Below are 25,097 nucleotides of genomic sequence, written 5' to 3' on the forward strand. Positions count from 1 at the left end.
TACTCAAATTATCAGGGAAGTTATAGGTTTGCAGGCCCCTTCACTAAACAAGTATAGCCTTTATATATATATAAAGGATATATAAAGGATATATATATATATGTGCAATTTAGCAATTCATGAATATATCATGGATTTAGATGATTCTCAATCATTTATTTGGTCATTTATACCATAAAAAGATACTGCCACATGCAGCATCACATGCTCTTGATTTCCCTATTAGCTAAGGACAGTTTTTGGAGGGTCCATCTCTTTAAGTCTACATCTGTTTATATAGTAAAGATATTCTACATATTTACTTACAGGTTTTAAACATCTGTGATAGAGAAATAAATAAAATACATGCCTAAGTTTTACCCTCACTTGTAAAAATAGATAAATGAGGATGGCACTGGGATGCCTGAATGGCTCAGTCATTTAAACACCCAACTCCTGATTCCAGCTTAGGTCATGATCTTAGGTTTGTGAGACTGAGACCTGCACTGGGCTCTGTGCTGAGCATGGAACCTACTTGGGATCTCTCTCTCCTTTTCCCTCTGCCGGTCCCCCCACCCCCACCCCAAAGAATCATATGCCATCTCAGAAGAAATTGAGTTTTTATCCTCTATCTGATGTCGTATTCTTGTTTTTGAATATATGCAGCTAAGTCAGAAATAAAATGGACTGACAAATACTCTTGCCTAATACAAATACTATTCAAACGATATGATAATAAGGAATTTGGGAAAGCCCACCCTAACTCCTGTAGCAGTTGCTCAAATTAAGTAGTGCTCACCCCATAGGTAATCATCACAAAGCCCAATGTTAGCTTTAGTGGACTAAAGCAGTCCTTGGTTTAGTCAAAATTATAGCATTGAGATCTAGCAGCAAGAATAGCTAGGTGTGATTTGAGTGGGGTAGTGAGTTATTTCTTAAAACTTGTGCTTTTAACACAACCATTTAAAAATCAACAAATTCAGGAGACACATAATGGAACAAAATATAATGCATGAATCCAGGTTCATTAAACTAATGCATTTTTTGAAAAACAAAATATGACAGAATGTTTCATTATTGACGCAGATAGGAGAAAAAGTGTTATGCTGCTATTTAGAATGTGTCCTGTATGTCGTGGAATTGAAATATTTCCAAATCATCAATAATTAAAATGATGAGAATCCATCATTTCACTGACATTTACTTCTACATGAAAAGATGGCCTATTTTAAATGTGCTCACACATATTCTTGTCAATCACAAGCTGTCACAGCAAATTATTTCATTTTGTAGATCACATGGCAGTTAGCAGAAAATCTCTAGGTTTAAATTTAGATCTTAGGTGTAGTATCAAGAATACTTTTCATGGATTTTTTTTTTCTGTGACTAAATCTTTGCAATTCAGTATATTAAAGATGTAAAATCTTATTCATAGTACTCAGTTTCACTTCTGGTTAACAAAACTCAGGACTGAAATGAATTACTGTAAATGATAGCTCTAAAAGCCAAACAGTAGAATAGAATATACAGAAAAGAATAAAAATATAAAACTAAAGAAAATTTTAAACTGTCAGAACTCCATACAATGGAATTTGGACCTAATAAGTTAGGTCTAAACAGTTTTTTTCTCTCATCTTCTTTAAGACATTTAAACAATTGCAGGGCATATCTTATGCTAGGTTGGCAATGCTTATATTTTCTAGCAACTATAAAGGAGTTACCCTTTTATAAACCCTATGAATCTGATGTAAGAATTTTCACGGTGCCACCATTAAAGAAGATTCAGGAAATGGTGAATAAAACCTAAAGTGCATGCCCAAGGATCAGAAAACTTTTTAAATGCTTCTTCAAACAAATCATTAACTCTATCATCAAAATTCTAACAAAGTCATTAATAGATTTCAGAATCTTCACCATTATTATATGACCTAATCAGACAGTTGATGTTCATCAACAGTCCTTATAAAAAAGATTCTATTTTTCCCATACATAGTCTTCTGCTCAGGCATTTAACTTCAAAATGTAAGAATTATTCTAATACTGCATTTCAACAGGGAATGCTTCATGTCAGTCTTGACCTTGGCTTGACCTCTATAAGAAAGCTTTGTGTTTCGAGGTATGTGATGAATAGCTCTCTGGCTTTCTATTAAATCCGGTGGCACTGACTGTCAACAGTGGTACTCAAAAGGGGTAGTAAGGTAGTTAAAAATCAGAAATGTTCCTTAGGACTTTTTCTATCCTAGTAAATCTGGGAATAGTTCTGAGGCAATTTTCATTAACTGCATTGCTTTTCCAAAGAATAAGAAAACCATGAAATATGAAAATATAATTGCCAAAATATACATAGACTTCTTTGGCCCTCCTGTAGCAGAAATAATGTAAATTTTCCTTTGGAGGACCCATTTGACTTACATTGTTGAATAGCGTTCTCAGTTTTAAGGATTTATAACTTATTTACTCAAGTTTACGCTCCTTAAAGACCAGGACTTCTATCCCTAAGCCAGGACTGCATACATAGTAGATACTTAAGAAAATACTTATTGGTTTACATTTAGATCAAATTGAATTAAACCAAATTTAATATCAGAGATGAGAGAATAATGATAAATAATGATAAAAAAGAAGTCAGCCCCTTTTTATCATCTCTCTCTCTGAACTGGCCTAGTACCTGGCACATAGTAGGCTCTCAATGAATGTTTTCTGAATGAATGAAAATCTTTATATTAAAGTAATGACCAATTACTGACTCTAATGCCTGTTGCTTAATTGCATATAAAATATTCATGTTCATGTAGAAAGATAAAATAGTAACACCCAATTCTGCCAGCTGTTTTCCCTTTATTTACCTTTAGAATGCCTCCTTACTCTAAATTTATCTGCCATCTTCGAAGCTATTCATACATGTCTTGTTTTTAAGGTACACTCATAGTAAATTGGCAAATTATTGATTATCCATAAAACACTTATAAGAAAGATAATTTTAACCTGATTTGAAAAGGTCCATGTGAATGTGAGATATATATATATATATATATATATATATGAAATCTCCCCACACTGCTCTCAAAATATTTAAGTCAAGTTACAGACTGTACTATGTATAGATAATACTTATTTACATTTATATTCTTAAGGTTCTGGAAGAAACCAAATATCACTCTTTAGGCTTATAGGTTTATCTTTGAGCTTAATTTAGACAAGTGGCTTTTTCCCTATTGTACTTATCCTAGGTCTTTTTAATGGATATGTGATATGCTAGTGTGTGTCCAAGCTCACCTACAATTTCTTTTCTCAAAAGACAAGGCACATCTGCCACCTGCTCTACTCTGTGTCCCAGCAACAACTGTCGAGCAGCATAAAGATTGATTATCAGTCAAAAACCATTGCACAACACCAGATTTTGGTGGGTTAAGCTTGCTGATCCAGCAAGAGATGGTGTGAAATTTTCAGGAGTGTGTGCCAACATTTTGGTGCTAAAAGAACAGCAGTGCATGTCACAGTGAAACACAGCCAAAGATATGCAGACAAAGCAGAGAAGTTTTTTGTTCTGGACTTGGCTTTAAAAAGAGTAAAAGAGAAAACAGAAAGTAGGAGGAAATTAGTTTGTACATTTAAAAATCATCTACCACACTAGTCATATGTGTGACACTGTTATTTTAGGCATACATGTCCAGGAAAATTTCCAAGAAGTTAACTATAAATAATTTTTATACATCTCTTCTATAATACCATTATCATATGAAAGGCAAGTATTTCTTATTAATAAAAGTAATCAAGGATCTTAAGGAAACACCCATTAAATATACATTTAAAAAAATAAAATAGTCACAGAAACATTTACCCACAAGGATGCATGCTTTTACAGAAGATGATTTATATAAATGATCCAATGAACACAAAATAAAAGCAGCCATAGTTTAAAGTTAAATCAAGATTTGAAAAATATATGGGTCTATTTTCTTGCATACGTAATTTTTAATGAGTATTATAGCAACAAGTTTCTTTACCTTGAACCAAATTACTTGAACTTTCTACTAAATTCAGGAAATTATTTCCTGATGATCAAGTATTTTCAGAGAGATAGAAATCCTACTATCATCTTATATAATAACATTAATAGAGGAAGAATTTTCATCACCTCATCTGTAATGAACTCCAGAATTACTTTTCTTCCACTTATGCAATTACTGCCTAGACTTGTCCTTGGTTCACTAGCTTTGTAGCAGTTGCAGAAAGAAAATCCTTCTAATAAGGTATTAAAAGTTAGGGGAATATAGCAGTTAGAGACACTGAATTTGTATGCCAAAGTTCTTATGTCATTTAAATGTAATTACCATATATAGCACTTAATAACAGACTATGGTATGACATGCGTGTAAGAATATTCTTAGATGGTATTTTCATTTCTTTCTTAAAATGTATTATTTCCCACTGAAAAAGGAAAAATATTTGTTTTATTTTAGAAAATCACATATCTGAAATGTTAGAAACAATGGACGTTTAAAAACAGAACTTACCAGCAAATAGATCTAAAATACATGTTATATTTTGTGTATATATTGTATATACATATACATATAAATATAAATTACATATATATATATATATACACACACACACATTGCAAGATTTAAAAAGTCAAGCTGCTGCATTTACCTTATGAAAAATTTTGTTAGGAAAATTGCATATATATATAAGAATTGTGTGTTCATTCTGACCACATTTTCATAGTCCTGTTAATGCTCTCTGAAAAAAGACCAAGAGTGTAAATGAATAAATGCTACTTGAAACTTTGAAGTATTTTCTGAGAGAATAAATCTAATGAATTATGTCTGTTGGGTGTCACAGAAACTAAACAGTAAATTCAATAATCTCTGATTTAATTTATTATATTTTCACCATTTAACCTCCTGCAGGCTCCCTAATGTCTATTCAGATCTATATTAAATTAAGCACCAATGCTAATGAAGGGCAATAAACGTGGCTGTCAGTGGATTTTTCTTTCATTAAGCACATTATCCTCTTACTGAGCTGCAAATGCGTAAACATTAGTTTTGTTAAACCATGCAAAAAAGACAGGATGAAAATCATTTTTTAATTGCACCCCTTAAGCAATTTACTGTGGGTGGGGGTAGGGTATTTTTTTTTCTTTTTTACCTTTAATTTTTTTGAATGGATCTAAAAAGGGCTCTCCTGTTGAAACATAAACGTCGGCTTCATGGGGTATATCTTCAGGTTTGAGGGCTTCAGTGCCGTCTGCCAAGAACACTCGTCGTGCGGCCATGTTCAGATTCAGCTTTTCTGTGCACTCCTCCAGCAACTAGAAGACAGCAAGCAAGAGGTAAGAGAAAGTGATTTAGCACAAAGAAAGCAACACATTGCCATGAAACAAAAGGTGGTAACAATGAAAACAGACACCCATTGAGTCACTGGCCAAGTTAAGTAACTCAAGTAACTCCACCAATATTTTTTTTCTAGCACTTGAAAATATAAAATAAAAGGTAAATCACAGCACCGAGACAAACTAATGGTTGTCTAATTTTAGTCCTTATTCTGTCAGTTTAATAACTCCACAAGATACAAAGCTATTGTATCTGTTTAAGTCAATATACATATCAATAAAAAAGAAAGAAATAAAATACCTGTGAGATCTATGTATATATAAGCAATTTACAGATTCATTACTGAAAAGAAAATTTTAACACAATAAATATAATCTTTTTCATTTCTTAAATTATAAAAAGAGTAAGGGAAGAAATAAAGCACTGAAAACTTTTGAACACTATTTACCAAGGTGATGGTTGGTACTGTAACTTTGGTAAAGACTGTTCTAGATCCATTTTTGTAAGCTGTTACTGTAATCACTTCAGGATGAAGTTTGCATCTTTGAGACAATCTATGCCAATTCTGGGCTGGCTGAAATTTTAAAGAAGAGAACTCTGCAACTCTGAAGGAAAAAAAACCCACAAAATTGGTACATGTTAATTAGTAAAAACATTTAAATAAATATTATCCTAGACATTTTTTATAGACATCAACCCTAATGATTGTTCTCAAGTATTCCTTGAAAAAACTTTTTATAGGCTAAGATTGTCCATATCTACTTAAATATTTTTAAAAATTTAACCCAGGATAAGTCTGCTAAAACTGTTCATGTAAAACACCTATCTGGCAATAAATGATTTTTATCAATTAACTTATAAAACATAACACTCATATAGAAAAAATTATATGTATACATGTTGTGTTCCTGTTAGAAAACAAAAAACAGTAACATAGTCGTAACAGCATGAAATAGTAAATGGCTAAGATCTTCCCTTAAGTTTTCATGTTTATCAAAGTTCTTTGATTTTTTAAAAAGATTTGAAATTCAAATACTTTCTTACTCTAAATTTCTTATTCTAAAGTTAGTTGTAACTGCTTTCGTCTCAAATTTGTTTGCAGGTAGAAAGGGAGAATTTCTAAGTTTTGTCTTCATTCAGAAGCACTTTCAACTCTTATTATTTTCTCATCAAAAGTAGCACGTGGCAAATGACTAGCATGTCGTATTTTTTATTTCAGAGTTCTCTAATTAAACCTGTTAATTCTTAATGCCACAGAAACAAAGTAAACATTTTGAAATAAAAACTTTAGGTAAATTAAAATCACAATATACACACCTAATCAAACCTATGAAAATAATGGGAATATCAGTCTCTTTGTTTGATTTTTGCTTTTCCCAACATTTTCTTCTATCCATTCATTCTCAGGTTAACAGCTTATGATAACAATCTTGATGTGAAAATATATACACAAACTGGTTTTATGAGTTTATTTCAATTTGACTTTATTGCAAAATATTGATTAAATACCAAAGTATGCATTTCTATTTTAAACAAATATCTGGTAAACAGATATTTTATAGCCCAGCCCTATTCTCCTTCAAGTATTTTTTTCTGAGTTTCATATTATCCAAATTGAAGTGTACCTTATGTTTTCCACAAGTGCAATTAGCAACATTCTACTCAGGTGCTTTCAAAGAAAAAAATAAACAAAACAAAAACAGAAACAAAACCCTAGAGATGTGTTACATTTTAATGTCTGAAATAGTCAACGGAATCATTATAAATTCTGCTCAAAGGAAAATCTTCAGCAGTCGGTTAAAAGAACAGAGAACAGCTTTGATTACCTCAGTTGACCCACTGGAGCACTGACAGGTCTGTTTCTCTTGGATGCTGATATAAAACAAGAATTGTTTTTACTGTTTGATTTGTAGCGATATGGGTCTGATATTTCATCATGGCTATGATCTGATGCTGTTTGATGTGTGGAGCAATCTTGAAGTCCTGACCCTTCTGATACTGCCGCTGAATGTAAAAGTCTGTTGGGGCCAAACTGAGGCTGCAAATAATCTTCAGTAGTTTTAATAACTGCTTTTGCCTGGGATGACATATACTCTCTGAAAGAAACAATCCATGGAAGAATATAGTGAATTGATTTGTAATTACTTGTTAACTACCCCATAACTGCTTGTGTGCTATGTTCTAGACAAAATACTACACACTCGGTCATAATTTTGTTAAATTCTTACAACATCCCTGGAAAGTGGGCACTATTTGTACCCCCATTTTACAGATTTAAGAAACTGTGGTTCAGAGAGGCCAATTAACTTGACAAAGCTAACATAATCAGGAAGCTGACAGGGTGGGAAACTGAACCTAAGCCTATACTAAAATAAAGCCCACATTCATAATCATTAAATTGAATTGCTTTACTCCATTAAAGAAGAAAGCTTGTATAATGCTTGAAACAATGCAACTAAAATTTTTAAATTCTCAGATTTCATTTATTAAAAACTAGCAGACTGCTTAGTACTAGGAAATATTAAAGTTAAAGAGATGTGGCTTCTACCCTCAAGAAACTTGCAAACTATCCTCTTATAAAGAGAGAATATATGCTAAGTAAGCCACTTAGAACTATGGGTTTGTATTAACTATAAATGTAAAATGAATTCTTTGAAGGCAAACTTACATTGTTTGGAATAAAGTTGATAAAGGCTTCATAGCAGACTGGGATTAGGGTGACCAACTCATCCTGGTTTGCTCAGGGCTGCCCTGGCTTTGGCCTTGAAAGGCACACACCCCTGGAACTCCCTCAGTCTCTCAGTCTCACACAAGTTGGGATGGCTGATCACCCTAGCTGGTAGTTAAGCTGGAGGAACAGAATTTAGATGAACTATGATATTTGGACAGGGGAACATAGGACCTGTGACAATATCTAAATCTATGTAAATGCCAAGTTAGGAAGATGGAATATATAGAGAATTTGCTGGTATGATAAAATGAAACAAGCTTTAACATAGTTAAATTTGTATTTAACATATTAAATAACATATTAAATTTAATATTTAACATATTAAAGAATATTGAGCTGGTGTGATGATTAGGCATAGAGGATAGCAAGCTTCCATGTATTATTTCAGTATTCCATGTATTTGTTATTTGTATTTTTATACAAATAAAATCTGCTTCTATCCAATTTGCTGGTTCCTCAACAGCTCTTATACATAATGTAATATAACCCCACCCAACCGTACAATTATAAAATAGCATATGCTTAGTGTGGAAAGCTTGGCATAGACACCCCTTCTCCCAAACTTTTCTGATCCACCAATGTCATTATAGTCACAATTATTTCTTCTGGTCTGTCCTCTCTACATTCACAGATGTGTAAACTGGCTGCTTATTTCTTCTGAAAGAATGGAAGAAGGTCAAGTGCCACAGGGAAAATTGGTGGAGGTGTGGATGAGAGTTGACACAGTGGATCAGTAAAGTTGAAACACGGAGATCCAAGCAGTTGTGTTTGCTGTTATCACGTTTCTATCCAAGTCTGTCCAGAACTGACCACAGCACTAGGGAAAGGAGTGGTCTTCCCTTCACTCTAAGGATCTAACCAGGTTCAGAACTTTGGCAAACAGCGTTTTGAATTAATTGTTGGACTTTAGCTCTGACAGTGCTGAGACCCCCCTTAGGGCCACCTGGGCTACCTCAGATTTTGACACCAGCAGTCATGTCTCAGTGCTAGTGTTTCTGCAGCAAAAGCAATGGAACTGCAAACGGTCACGAAGCTCAACTTAGGGGAAGAGCAGTAAACAGGCAGGAGGAAAGATTTGCAGATCTCATAAACAGTTCCCAGTGCCCATAAAGAGTCACTTGGAAAGCAAATTCTCATGTAAAGAAAGAAAATAATGCAGAATGGTGTCCTTTTATAAAAGATTTTATTTTTTTTTAATTTTTAAATTTTTTTAAAGATTTTATTTATTTGAGAGAGAGAGCTAGAGCACAAGCAGGTGTAGGGGTAGAGAGAGAAGATGACTCCCCTGGAGCAGGGAGTCCAATTTAGGGCTTAATCCTAGGATCCCTGAGATCACGATCTGAGCTGAAGGCAGATGCTCAACTTATTGAGCCACCCACGGGCCCCAATTTTATCTTTTTAAAGTAATCGCTATGCCCAATGTGGGGCTTGAACTGATAGCCCTGAGATGAAGAGTTACATGCTCTTCAGTTGAGCCAGCCAGGTATCTTTCCTTTTTAATGAATGCATTTTGTTTATTGTCTAATATTTTTATAAATATCCTAATGATTTTATATAATAATCTATTATCACACCACTGGAAAGTGAAAGTTGTTGTTATTTTTTCCAAATTTCAAAGTTTCAACTGTATTGATGGGAAGGCAAAAGGCAAGCTGAGGGCAAAACTGGAGCTGACACCCTACAAAGGCCACCCCTCCCTTAGGGTGGGATATGTATAACATTCCTCAGGCACTAGTGATGGCCTCAGAACAAAGGTAGGGAGAAACAAACTGTCAGCTGATAAAGATCGCAGTCATGTAGGATGTGAAACTCCACTATTGTTTGTAACTGTCTTAACAGTTTAGAAGAAAACCATAATCTTAATAGCAGCTAGACCACCAAGCACCTATAGACTCAATTTCCTGGAGCCCTACTGTCACCTGCACCTCCACAGGATAGAAAACCCTATATAATCAGTAACTTCTCACAATTACAGCATAGCTCTCCTGCTCACGGATCCTGTCCCAATGCTCTAATAAAAACATCTTTTTGCACCATAAAATGCCTCACGAATTCTTTCTTGACCATTTTGCTCAATGACCCTGCATCATGTGTCATACCTTTAATTCAGTATCTTGCCTTTTTTTTTTTTTTACCTAAATACTGTCTTATAACCATTTTTTAGGCTGCTATATGATCTTTACAGATTTTACTAAAATGTAAAATTTTATCAAATAATTCTACTTATATCTTGCCTTCCTCAATCTAGTCATGTAAAAAGTTATTTAGTGTTTTTGTCTGCTGGCATATCTTCCCCCTGTCTTCCTGTAAGAGCATTGGCATCCTTCAGGGAAACTCAAACTCTTCTCCCTCCCAACTCCACATGATTCTGGTAGGCTTAAGACAATAAATTATATGAGATTTACATGGTAAATGGTTAAAAGAATTAAGTTACATATAGGATTTTACCATATTTATTTATTATCAGCTTTTCTCCAGTAATGTATGTCAAAAAGGGAGAAAAAGGTAGTTTTTTTTAAAAGATTTTATTTATTTGATACAGAGAGAGAGATCACAAGCAGGCAGAGAGGCAGGCAGAGAGAGAGGGGGAAGCAGGCCCCGTGGTGAGCAGAGAGCCATGTGGGGCTCAATCCTAGGACCCTGAGATCATGACCTGAGCCAAAGGCAGAGGCTTAACCCACTGAGCCACCCAAATGCCCTGAAAAGGTATTTTATTGTGTGAAAAAGCTACTTTTGGCCCACCATCTGTAATCTTCAGTTTTGATTTGTTTTATCAATGGTGAAGACAGGTTTGCACTAGTTCTTACACACTATTAAACTCTTCTTTCTTATAACAGTTGATGTGTTGCCTAGTCTTTGGGTATGAGAAGATAATCACAGAACTGTTTGGCAAAGCTAACTTGTCCTACAAAGGGAATTAAACCCACACACATGATTTGCTAAATTAATGCTGAAAATGAGGGTGTGAGGACAATTCACCTCAAACACATTTGGGTTTCAAGTGACTGAGCTTGTTACTAGTATACACAGAAACTTAAAAAAGAAAATAAAAACATTCCAGCAGGACACAAAGAGAATTAGAAGACCATTCATTGCTCTTCAGAATATACTAGTTTAATATACTTAAAAACAACTCCTGTACAAGTGCTTATTATTGTGATAGCATTGTATGGGAACCGATGGTAGCTACACTTCAGGTGAGCATACCGTAATGTATAAACTTATCCAATCACTACGCTGTACACCTGAAACTAATGTTATGTGTTAACTATATTCAACTATTAGCAATGTTATGTGTTAGCTATATTCAACATAATAACATTATGTGTTAACTATATTCAACTTAAAAAACTGAAAAACAAAGACCCCTGTCTGGCTCAGTCATCAGACCTTGATCCTCAGGTCATGGGTTTAAGACCCACGTAGGGCATCAAGCTTACTTTAAAAAAAAATTATAAAACAACAACAAAAACCACAACTCCAGTAGAGTGCCACATTTTTTGACTCCGCAACCTCATCTATCCTTCCGGGCCTAACTGCTTCCTCTTCTTACATCATTATTGCCTAACCTACCTCTGTTCTTCTCCTTACTCCTCATGGGTTCCGCTAATTCCTCTATGTATCTCCCCAATTCTGTACCACACTACTTTCTGAAGACGCTCACGTTCTTCACTGACTCACGTTCAATGACCCCAAAAGTTTAACTGCATCATTACCCAGGTCAGGATACCATGTTGGCTAGACTTCTTAAGCTAGGCAATTTAGTAAGTCACTGGTAATCCTATGGAGGGCAAAGTACCTGTCAGTGGCCCAAAAACTATGGACAGGAGAGCAGAATAATGTGCAGAGGGCTTTGAGTAAGATGGAGTCTCAGATGCATGCAAAGAGAGGAAAACATACTTGGCAGAGGACTTGCATGGCCTGTCTTCTATACCAAGATAATCAGAGACATTGTATCATGAGATTGGAGAGGCAGGCAAAGGAGGTAGCACTACACTAGCAGCAGTGAACCAGTGGTGCTCTTTAGCTAAGAGAATGCTAAGTAGACTAAGTAGACTACTAACTCCATGTAAACTACATATAAGTCACCATAATTGTAGTCTCCCGATTTGTCTTTCTTTCTCTTATTCCCCTCACCTTTTTTCTTTGAAAGATCTTTTTGCTTCCTCTGCAAAAATTTCTTAGAAATCCCAAGACATTCAGATTTATTAAAGTGAACTTCCTTTTACCTCCATATTTATATATATCTTCACATAGCTATCTTCCTCCCAAAGTTTTTACCTTCTGAGAATTGAACTCTATAGTCACATAGTTATCTCCTTCACCAAGATAGTCTTTTTGTCTTTTCAGAATTTAGCATATTATCTTACAATTTGTTTTCTTTTTTCCTATGTACTCCATGTTCCTTTTCATTCCTTTCTTGTTTTCTTTCAGATTAAATAACATTTTTAATTATTTCATTTTCCTTTCCATTAGTTTGAATGTTGAACCTTACTTTTTTTTTTTTTTTTTTAAGATTTTATTTATTTATTTGACAGAGAGAAATCACAAGTAGATGGAGAGGCAGGTAGAGAGAGAGAGAGAGGGAAGCAGGCTCTCCGCTGAGCAGAGAGCCCAATGCGGGACTCGATCCCAGGACTCCGAGATCATGACCTGAGCCGAAGGCAGCGGCTTAACCCACTGAGCCACCCAGGCGCCCTGTTGAACCTTACTTTTAATGGAACACTAGCTATTACAGTATGAATCCTTGTCTTACTAAAGATTAATATAAATTACTAATTAATTACTTTCCAGACAATACAAGAACCTTAGAACAGATCATACCCATTTATTGTTGCTTCTTTGTGCCAGTAATCTATACTTCCTTATTCCATTTTTCATGAAAAGGTTTATCTATCTTTCATGGGTCCTAATTTTATCAGGGAACTCAGCTCCAAAATTCTGCATTGCATGGACTTGAGGCTTTGTATCCCATCCTTCCTGTGATTCTTATAAATAATAATTACATAAAACTTACATATAATTTCTTTTAAAAATCTAGATTTTGTTACAACTATTTTTTACAAAATGTGATAAGCTAAATAGCAGTTTTCTTGGCCTTTGTTTTTCCCAGATGATACTGAATTTAGTTGAATACTAAGGTCACTTTTATTTATTAGCTTATCTTTAGTTTCTGTGAATGGGTGTAAGAATACCATGTGGATTCCTAAAACAAATCATCCTTTATCATAAAAAATAACCTCACTTTGTCCTCACTGTTGAGGCTATCTGCCACATTCTGGAACCTGAGCTAATTATAACACAGATTTTCTTTTCAACATTTCTATGTCAGTCTTATTAACTTGTCCTGGAAGTCTATGATGTGTCTCTACATAAATCTTTTATTGTATCTGTAAACAACCCACATATATACGGATTTCAAATTGTTCCTTCTTCAGTAAGATTTCTATGCTACCTTGTTTTTTTTTTTTTTTTTTTTTAAAGATTTTATTTATTGATTTGACAGAGAGAGAGCACAAGCAGGGGGAGCTACAGGCAGAGGGAAAGGGAGAAGCAAGCTCCCCACCGAGCAGGGAGCCTGAACTGGGCTGGATCTCAGCACCCCAGAACCAAGGGTAGAGACTTAACCTACAGAGACACCCAGACGCCCCTCTATTTCCTTGTATATAGGAATGCGTTTCTTTCCTGTGTGTTCACATTTACACTGGTAGATTTGAGAGCTGGAATCACCATACTTCATTGATTATGTCCTCCATCTAAAATGCTAAAATGCTATACCCCAATTTCTGTCAAATATTCCAATTCATCACTGTATTATTTACTTCTTTACCACTGGTAAAAAGCATTTATTCTAGTCTAAAACCTAAATTCTACTATATTAGGTTGGTACAAGACTATCAATCAATCACACTACTTCAAAAATATAACTTCTTTTTTTTTTTTTTTTAAAGATTTTATTTATTTATCAGAGAGAGAAAGGGGGAGAGAGTGAGCACAGGCAGACAGAATGGCAGGCAGAGGCAGAGGGAGAAGCAGGCTCCCTGCCGAGCAAGGAGCCTGATGTGGGACTCGATCCCAGGACGCTGGGATCATGACCTGAGCTGAAGGCAGCTGCTTAACCAACTGAGCCACCCAGGCGTCCCCAAAAATATAACTTCTTAAAAAATAACTGCTATCTATCATCTATCTATCTCTATTAGTTTCCTATTATTGGGCACAAATCACCACAAATTTAGTGGCTTACAACAATACCTATTTATTATTACACGGTTTCTCTGCATCAAGAGTCTGGGCAAAGCTTAGCAGGACTCTCTGATCAGGATCTCATAAAACTGAAATCAAGGTGTCAGCGGGGCTGCAGCCTCACCTGATGCTCCCAGTCTTTTTCCAAGGTCATTCAGGTTTTCCCAGAATTTAGTTCCTTATAGCTGCAGATTTCAGTGACTATCATATTCCTTGAGGCCAATAGAAGCTCACCTTTCTGACTTTTCTGTTTCTGCCCTCTAAATTCTCATTTAACAGTTGATCTGATTCAAGTAGGCTAATTTCCCATTTAACTCAAAGAGAACCAATTATGTACTTTAACTACAGCTGTAAATGTAAGCTCATCATGGGAGTGACATCTTATCATAGTCACAATCCTACCCACACTCAAGAGGAGGGAATTATCTCAGCCGTATACACCAGGAGGTGGGAATCTTGGGGGCCATATTAAATTTCTGCCTACCACAACAGCTATACAATTATGCAGTTTTCATTATCCATTTTTTTATACCAAATTGAGATTCTGATCTTTTATCTTCTGGAAATTTAAATACAAGTACTTAAGATTGAATTTTGTCATCATTCAGTACTGAGGATATTTAAAGAGTGTGTCACAGATATTGATGACAAATCCAAAGAACTAAAAAAATGCTTTGAGAAATGGCATTTTTATTAGAATAAATTACTTCTTAAAAAGAGTATTTTAGAAGAGGAGATATTTACTTGGATGTAAATGTTCTGGTATGTTTCCTTTAAACAACATCAGCAACATTACTTCTGAATTATTTTATTTTCAGTTATTGGAAAAAACTATTTCTTTTAGCAATTGAATAATTCTTTAGAAATTAGGTCATTAAAAAAAGAACAAAAAATGTGATGAGATGTGTCTACATATATTAAACTATTCATATTTTTAAGGATTTTATGTGTGCTTAGATGAAGATTTATTATTACAAAGCACAAAAGTACTTTGACATGAAATAAAACATGTCAAAATTTAACCTTAAAGCAGTATGGAAAAAACTATCAGTTAATTAAAAACCATAGCAATTTAGGTAAATGAATCCTTTTTAAAAAAGAGTTTATTTACTTGAGAGATAGGTAGATAGAGAGAGAGCATGGGGTCAGGAAGGAAGGGGGAGAGGCAAAGAAAGAAGGAGAAGCAGATACCCCACTGAGCAGGGAACCCCAAAAGAGGGCTTGGTCCCAGAACCCCGAGACCATATCCTGAGTTGAAGGCAGACACTTAATCAACTGAACCACATAAGTGCCCTAGTAAATGAACCTTTTAAACAATTTCTTTACATGATATAATGAATATAGTAAGTCACAGAACTACAAAGCTGGAATGTACATCAGTGGATTAAGCTTTTATCCTTTTCTCAAACACTACTACACCACGTCTACGTATCAGCTTTTTATCATAATCAAAAAGATTGTCAAGGATAGATCTTATACATTGTAGAATTTATAGCCCTCTTGATATTCTAGTTTACTATTTAATTATACTTTACTCTTTTTGTAATTTTCATTAAATCTGGTTTACAATTTTTACTTCACAAGTAACAACTAAGTAAAGATCTGAGGTCCAAAATTCTAAGAAAATATGCTCAGAGAGGAGTACACAAAATGATAGACCATGATAAGATTAAAGGGTATAACTCTAGTTTTGACAAGAGCAATTTTTCTTCCCATTTCTCTGCTTTAATAGCATTAGTGGGTCTTAGTGGCTTTTCATACCAATTTGAGGAAAACTAATAAAATCATACTTGTCAATCTCCTATTCAAGGACTTCTACCAGTTGGTACAGCTCATTGCTCTTCAGCTATAATTATACCACATTGCCCTCATTAGTTCTTACCAGTCTTTTGCCAATGGGATTCACTCAGCTGATCTATACCCATTACTGTACATCTTTCAATAAGTAGGTATTTAATATTACTCTAAACTCAGTGATGACACTTTATAGAACTCCTTTTATAATAACAATAATTGTCTAGTGAAAGAGAGAAATGTTATACAAATAGTCATACATATGAATTTACAATTACTGTGATTAGTACTATGAGGGAAAGTCCTGGTTATTATGGGGGAGAAATTCAGGGGTTAGGGGAAAAGTGGAGGCCTCAACGAAGTCTCTCAAACTGACAAGACACATGAGAGGAGTTAATCCTACTAAATCCTAGTCATTATTTATTCTAAATCATCCTCCCAGGTCCTGTATGAACTGATACATTAGTTTGTGTATTGAAATGTTCGCTTCATGATTTGTTATGTGATTTCATATTCCACTCTGCATGGGTAAGAACTTTGTTATGTGTCTTTTACAATTCTACTAGAACTCAACCAGTAATTGATACGTAGGACTTATTCTTTGATAATTATGACATCACACCAAAATGTGTCACAGAAATGCCACTGACAAATAATTTTAGAAGTAAAATATAATAAAGCCAAAGCCAAGAGTTATGTCAATATTATTTATTCAACAGTTATTCCACTGATTTTTCCTGAAAAGAAAAGCCTCAGTTATATTTGAGGATTCATCCACTTTATATGCTCATGGTAGGTATCCCCTGATCAGCTCCAGTGGGTAAATCCTCAGTGTCTAACACCATGATGATAATTATATTTCCCTTGTCCCCTGCAGGTTAAGTAATCAGCTTGTGATCCAATTTTGGCCAATGAGACTTAAGGCAAAGTCATCTGCGGAAAGGTTTTTTGGCCTAATAAAAAGAAATATAGGAATGCCTGACTGGCTCAGTCTGTAAGGAATGGAAATCTTGATGTGGAGGTAGTGAGTTCAAGCCCAATATTGGATATAGAGATTACTGTAAAAAATCATAAGAAAAGAGAGAGAGAGATACATGATCAGATATCCATTTTCTTTAGTTGGACACTGTTGAGTGTACATGTAATAAGTCATCTTACAAGTAGGAGGAGTTATACCCAAAGATCTAGCCAAAGATGAAGATTTATTACTACAAAGCACAAAAGTGCTTTGACATGAAATAAAACATGCCACTCTGAGGATGGCAGAGGGAAAGATCCGAAGAGCCAGGCTCCTGGAAAACACCACCAAATTTAATTCTAGAAGTGCCTTGCTTCTGAGGTTCTTATTATGTAAGATAATGACTTCTTCCTCATTTTCCTCGTTTTTAAAGTCACTTTCAGTTGAATCTTCTGTTACTTTGTGCTAATAGTAGCCTAACATACAATTGCTTCACTTTTTGTTTTATTCAAAACCTTTATTAGTTTTATAATGGGCCAACGCATAAACTAATATGGTATTTTCTAAACATTTTACTTCTACTTAATCAGGAACATTTTGCCAGAAACTTCAGGATAAGCATAAAATGACACAGAGTTTTTATTTCCCTGCTCTTTGAAAACAAAGCATCCTTGATGAATTTGGATTTCTATGGGAGAAATCTCCATGTGGCTAATAACTCTATTCATAAGTAGGAAGTCTGGCTACTTTAACAGATCACGGCTAAATAACAAACATGAAGGTCTAAGTCATCACACAGTTTAGATATGAATTCAACAGCAGGATAATGACAGTTGCCAAGGATTTATACTTGCTGTTGCTTCATACCAGTGTTGGCTGTCAAAATGTCTCTTTTTCTTATACAGAAGCCATAGATTTTTTATGGATAGTGATTACTTACAATATACAATGAAGTATATCAAATCTAACAACCACTCTAGCCCCTCATTATTTGGTAGTCTCTTTGTTAAATGTAGTCAACCATTTTCATCTAAATTATTTATTTATACTGTATATTTGACAAGTATATCTTTCTCACTTTATATTCTTGCAGCATTTAAACCTTCATGAAGAGTTATGTTTTTTTAATACTGTCATTTGTAAAATTTATCTTTATCCTATTCCCATTTTAATGGTAATTAAACTCCCTAATTGGAATAAATATAAATAAAAAATGTAAACATAAGGGAGAATGACCCTAAGCACATTCAGTAATAAATCACCAGCTTAAATTACTGAAATGCAACTGAAAAAAGAAATAACCCCACATATGTTTGATGACTGTAACCCGCTATAAAATCTCTGGAGTACACAAAGCACAAAAATTTCATCATAACCTTTTTCCAACTTGATGAAATGAATAACCTAAAGATATAAATAACTTTTTACAATTATTAGATAAAATGTGATTTAAACATCATAGAAAGTAAATAATAGAAGTTATAATAATAAAAGTGAACAATTCCCCCCAAATTTTATTTCCAACAGCAGACAAAATTATATTTCTAGCTTGGCCTAGAAATTTAGGTAAGAGTATCCCAATTGCAGAGCAATTCCAGTTATTTTATAGCACATATATGTCAGATTTTTACTAGCAACTTGATGATTCCAATTTAAAACTGATTTCAGTACTTATCTAATGTACTAAAAATAATTTCTCCCACAGGGAACTAAAAGAGTTGGCAACACACTCAACTGCAAGCAGGATTAAAAAATACTTAACTTTCTATTATAAAAATCATGAAATTACATCCTTAGATGATCATCAGCTAAAAGTCATTAAAATATTTTATGTGTGGGATAGAGAGTGATATTAATCTTTTACAACATTCTCTTAATTTTAAAATGCAATTGTAGTTTAGAAATATTCTACTCAGATTCAGAAATACTTTCTATAAATATGACAGAACTGTCCGTAGATACCTGTTATCAATCAATAAATAATTAATTCTGCCATCCATGTCTCCAAGGCTGGTGCCCCCTGCTCCAGATCACTTGGGAATATCTCAGACTACAGCTAGGTAGAAAAAGTTTCTTATTGTGCTGCTTTCCTGGAAGTAACCATAGGAATTAGGCTACTAATTCCAATCATCTGACATCCTAGTGGTGAATCATAAAATGGGAGGATCAAACCTTCTTTGGCACAATATGTTGAACTCATTTACACTGTTGGTGATTAGTTTCTTGCTGGGGAAAGGATCCTGGCACAGCAGTTTTCACTCTATTGCAAAAAAAAATACAATAGAGTGACAAAGGAAAAACATTGCAAGAACACAAGAGAGAGGAGAAGAGTGGATAATGTGAATTCAGTATAGAATAAATTAATAGCATCAGGTAATAACATGAGAATAAAGTGACCAGTCACTGTATGGCTTGCAATGAAGATATTTAATACATGTGGGCATATTTTGTAAAATGTATAGTATGTTTAATGAAAAGAAACATAATCTCTTGTGATATAAGTAAAGGAACAACAAATTGACTATATTTTAATAATTATTTCTCATAAAAAGATCACAAAGATGTTGGAAGAAAGGTGGCAAGGAAAACAAGAATGAGACAAGAAAAGTTTTAACCTCAATCAGGGGGAAAATGTCTTAACTCACAGAGAAAATTGCCTCTCTCTCTGATAATCATATTAATGCCAAAGGATCTTAGATTACCCTGAGCCTTTATGATCTTGACCTCTTTCAGGTTGAAACTCATCATTTTCTTTTTCATGAAAGTAAAAGATCTCTGGGCATTGTCTTTGACTTTCCATTAGATTACAAAGAAAACGTTTATTTTATTTTCTAGATACATCATAATCAAAGTTGATGGTAACAGGTAATAGTGGCAAAAAAGAAGTCAGGATTCAAACAAAGAAATATGAGTAGTACATTGAAATAAACTATTAAAAAAAAAAAACAGGTAGTAGGAAAGTATCACATGAAAAGAAAGACTGACATTAAAAAAAAAAAAAAGGACAAATAAAGCCAGACTTAAAAAGAATCAGAATCAAAGAAAGAAAATGAGAAAAAGCAGAAGGAAACTGTATAAATGAAATTACAGTTAACTCTAACAAAAACATAAAGAATCTAAAAATACACAAAAGATAGTTGGAATAAAAAGTAAATGTAGGAGCACCTGGGTGGCTCAGTTGTTGAGTGCCTACCTTCAGCTTGGGTCATAATCCCAGGGTCTTGGGGTGGAGCCCCACACTGGGCTCCCTACTCTGCAGGAAGCCTGCTGCTTCTCCTTCTACTCCCCCTGCTTGTGTTCCCTTTCTCACTGTTTCTTTCTCAGTCAAATAAATAAATAAAATCTTTAAAAAAAAAGAAATGTAGTACTATTTTAAAGAGGAAAATTGGTAAAAATAAACTCTAAAGGGAATAGAAAGGTGTAAATACACATTATGTTAGCAATGGCATTTGTAGAAAGAAATAACTAAAAGTCTGATTTAGAAATAGTTTTCCATTGTCTTATTGGAAAGACTACTCTCATGAATAACTTACATCTCTACAATATAACTATATTAGGTAGTAATGTTCTAAAAAATTATCTATGCATATAGCTAGTACACCATGTAAAGAACCTCAGGCAGTGCTAATATGGACTCAGAGGACAGGGGAATAAAGCAAAACAAAAATTAGCTAAAAGTCTAGATTTCACTTTCACCTAAATTTACCAACACACAAAAAACCAGTTTTAAGATATAAATGTAACATGGCATTTTCATAAGAGATTAACATAATTCTTAATATATTAATATTTTCTTCAGTGCTTTTATAGTATATGTTTTCTATTTAACATTAAGACTATGACACCACATTTGGCCAGTCAATAGTTTACCAACACCTGATAGGGGCACCCAGGTGGCATCACAGTTGGTTAAGCGTCTAACTCTTAGTGTCCGTTCAGGTCATGATCTTAGGGTTGTGAGATTGAGCCCTGTCTCAGCTCTGTGCTAAGTAAGGAGCCTGCTTGGGATTCTTTCCCTCACCCTCTGGCCCTCCCTATCCCTCACTCCTTCCCAGTGTGATCTCTCACTCTCTCAAATAAATAAATAAATCTTCAAACATGCATACACTTGGCAGATACTTTTTCATTCTTTCGCTTTCTAATGGAGAAAAAAAACCTAGGAAAAATATCTCTGTCTCCTCTGCTTTGTATTTCTGAGAAGTGTGGTAGAATACATAGTTAAAAGTTCTAGCTGTGGAGTTAAATCCACATGGGTTCAAACCATACGTTCTCTACCTATAAGCTCTTTGATCTTGGTCAAGCTAATCAACCTATCTAGTTCTTTGTTTCTTCACTGGCAAAATGGAAATATTCAAATACTACCTGCCTTATATTCCTCCCAAGATTGTTTAGAGAACTAAATAAGTACAATGCAGGTTAAGTGTTTAGCACGGTGACTGACACAGAGCAAATATAATCTGCCCCATTATTGTTTTTATCATTATGCCACTGGCCAAGTCAAACTCCAGGGATAATTTCTGTTTCTTGCGTCATCTATCTATTTTCTTCCCATAGAATAGAAGAAATTGGAGGGCTCCAATCCAGGCAACAACCTTCATAGCCCATCATATCTCCAAGTTATTATTGACATCATCTCTACAAAATATTGAGCATTTACATAGACAAATTTCTGTAAGTACTTTATCTCCTTCAGGATTCAGTTAAAGCTGCTGAAATAATATTCTTACCTTGGTAAGTCTTTTAAAATACATTTGGAAATTGGATGAATGGTATCTCCATTGAAGGTGTCTTCAGCATTGCTCTGCTGTGATACCTTCATGGCTTTAGTCAGCGGTGATAAAGAAGACTGAGAAAGTGATGCTCTGTGATCATCTGCTTCTCTTTTTGCCATTTTCAGCTAAAAATGGATAGAATAATATTCAATTTAAAAGATAAAACCTTCCCGGGTGCCCGGGTGGCTCAGTGGGTTAAAGCCTCTGCCTTCAGCTCAGGTCGATCCCAGGGTCCTGGGATCGAGCCCTGCATTGGGATCTCTGATGAGTTATAAACTGAGCCCGGACATTAATCACAATTTATCTCTCATCATGTTCTAAACTACACAGCAGGTGCTAAATGTGAGATCTCATGATAAAAACAAAACAAAACAAAACACCAGAGATAAAAGCCTAAAGGAAAACAAAAGTATGAATCTAAGCTTTTGAATGGTATAATGGGACACCTGGCTGGCTCAGTTGGTGAGCATGCCATTCTTCATCTCCAGGTTGTGAGTTTGAGCTTCATGTTGAGTGTAGAGATTTACTTTTTTTGTTTTTTAAGATTTTATTTATTTATTTATTTATTTGAGAAAGAGAGAATGAGAAGAACAGAGGGGAAGGGGACAAGCAAATGCCAGGCTCGATCCTCCAATCCTGAGATCATGACCTGAGCTGAAACCAAGAGTCTTATGCTTAACTGACTGAGCCACCCAGGCACCCTGGGAATGCAATTTTGAATAGGTTTATCAGCATAGACCTCACTGAGGTGATAAAATCTTGGCAAAGACTTGGAAGAGGGTCTCTATTGTCTGCAGTCGAATCTAATCCCCAAACTCCTGATATTCCTTGAACTAAATTGCTTTTCAAATTCCTAGTTCTCTAGTTTGCAAGTTGCTAGACTTATTGTTAATCAAGCATATGGAAGAATGAAAGAACTATAATATAACAAACTCACAAGTGTTATGGAGAAATACATACCTATAATACATAAGATCATCTTTGTCTTCCACTTTCTAGCTATGTGACCTTGAATATTATAGCCTTTCCGAGGTTTAATCCTCCAATTTACAAAACTGGTTATCCACATGGATATGAGGATTCAATAAATAAAATGGTGAACATGAAAGCATTTGGCACAGTGCTTGGCACATGGTAGATGTTCAAGAAATGTTAGGTGAATCTGAATCTACATCAAAATAAAAAAAGGTATCTCTTTCTCCATAGTTTAATCAGAAAAGGTGCTATTCTCTGCCCAGCATTCCTCTGGTATTCCAGTTGAAGACCAAAGGGCTGTTGGCCTTTACACTCTCCCTCTCCCTTTAAGCTTCTCACAGCAGGAGGGACAAGGGTCTCCTCTCAGGCTTCCATGACAACCACTGCTTGTTCAATTTGTTCATAGGTTGAGTCTTCTTCTTCTTCTTTTTTTTTTTCCCCAAAGATTTTATTTATTTATTTGACATACAGAGATCACAAGTAGGCAGAGACGCAGGCAGAGAGAGAGAGAGGAGGAAGCAGGCTTCCTGCTCAGCAGAAAGTCTGATGTGGGGCTTAATCCCAGGACCCTGGGATCCTGACCTGAGTTGAAGGCAGAGGCTTAACCCACTGAGCCACCCAGGCACCCCAGGTTGAGTCTTCTTAATTGAGGAATGCTTATGGGTGAAAAACTCAAGTTGTGTATAGCAAGGCAAAATTATATAATTTTAAAGTAAATCACCTTGCAGAATGAAATCATTTGACTGCCCTGGTATGTTTATTATATAGTCCAATTATTAAAAACTAAGAAAATTTGCACCAAACTATTAAAAAATAACTATTGAAATAGAGAAATAGTCTTACTTTTCACTTATGCATGATTACAGTCCTAATCTTCACTAAAAAGGCAATCATTTTAGTGATGGTGTAGTTTTATTTTCTATGTAAAAGTTTCAGGATGCTTTCTGGTAGAATGAATTATGTATGTGTAAAATCATTACCATTATTAAATGCAATATTTCTTCTATAATGTTACTATATCAACAGTGCTATCCTCACTAAAAGTAGAGCATATAACAGGTTAAGTAGAATATGCAGAATATAGTAAGACAACATTAATATACATTATTAATTAAATGAGACTAATTGTTAGGGGCACCTGGGTGGCTCAGTGGGTTAAAGCCTCAGCCTTCAGCTCAGGTCATGATCCCAGGGTCCTGGGATCAATCCCCACATTGGGATCTCTGCTCGGCGGGGAGCCTGCTTCCTCCTTTCTCTCTCTGTCTGTCTCTCTGCCTACTTGTGATCTCTGTCTTGCTGTCAAATGAATAAATAAAATCTTAAAAAAAAAAAACAACAAAAAGCTGTAAACTATTGGGCACCTGGGTGGCTCAGTGGGTTAAAGCCTCTGCCTTTGGCTCAGGTCATGATCCCAGAGTCCTGGGATCGAGCCCCACATCGGGCTCTCTGCTCAGCAGAGAGCCTGTTTCCCTTCCTCTCCTTCTGCCTGCCTCTCTGCCTACTTGTGATCTCTGTCTCGCTATCAAATGAATAAATAAAATCTTTAACAAAAAACAACTAATTGTTAATTAGAAATTAAATAAATAAAAATGTGTTAATTTAAATTTGACTGACACTACTATGGTATTTTATCAACTACAGGTAAAGACACTGCCTTATATTTTATTAACACATGCATAGTTTATTTACTGATACACTGAAAAACCACTATTTTTTTTTTTTTTTACTTTCCATCTCTTAATCATTTTACATGAATATAAGCTCTCACTCATGCCCACCCTTGGACCTGTTCTTCTACCCATTTTGTTTTGTTTTGTTTTGTTTTAAAGGCATTCAAACACACAGTGGTTACAGGCCTGGATTCTGGAGCCAGAGTGTTTGGGTAACAGCCCTACTGCCCACTTAGTAACTGTGACACTTTGGACACATCACATAACACCTTTCTGCATCAGTTTCTTTATTTGTAAGAAAGGGTTAAGAATAGTAGCCACTCCATAAAGTTGATGTGCTCCCACATTGTAGGTAACATATGTCAGCTACAGAAGAGGAAAGGTTTGATGGTCTTCAAGTTAGGGTAATAGCCATCAATAACAAAACAGAACATGGGGCTTTCCCAAGGGGCAAGTAAATGTGGATAGTTGTAAGCAAGAAAGCTTAGAAAAGACTTTCAAGCATAAAAGATAAACATTCTGTAGAAGAAATGCAATGGGAATTTGAGGAGAGGAGCACCTGATGGCTCAGTTAGTTGTGTCTGCTTTCAGCTCAGGTCATGATCCTGGGGTCCTGGGACTGAGTCCTGCATC

The 25,097-nt window shown here is 35.0% G+C and overlaps 1 protein-coding gene across 1 annotated transcript in view; it reads right to left on the minus strand.

Moving 5' to 3' along the window:
* Positions 1 to 25,097, minus strand: part of LOC309873366 (doublecortin domain-containing protein 1-like) — a gene marked incomplete at its 3' end in the record, with an annotated part of 78,000 nt that overhangs the window by 33,433 nt on the left and 19,470 nt on the right. Inside the window, exons 3-6 of the mRNA XM_082748868.1 lie at positions 21,775 to 21,944; positions 7,148 to 7,417; positions 5,770 to 5,926; positions 5,137 to 5,299 (exon numbers count right to left, since the gene is read on the minus strand). Of these exons, the coding sequence (XP_082604994.1) occupies positions 5,137 to 5,299; positions 5,770 to 5,926; positions 7,148 to 7,417; positions 21,775 to 21,938 (754 nt within the window). The 5' untranslated portion in view covers positions 21,939 to 21,944. The remainder of the gene's footprint in view (positions 1 to 5,136; positions 5,300 to 5,769; positions 5,927 to 7,147; positions 7,418 to 21,774; positions 21,945 to 25,097) is intronic.

The sequence above is a fragment of the Mustela nivalis genome, assembly GCF_964662115.1.
Source record: "Mustela nivalis genome assembly, chromosome: 9".
Taxonomy (NCBI): Eukaryota; Metazoa; Chordata; class Mammalia; order Carnivora; family Mustelidae; genus Mustela; species Mustela nivalis.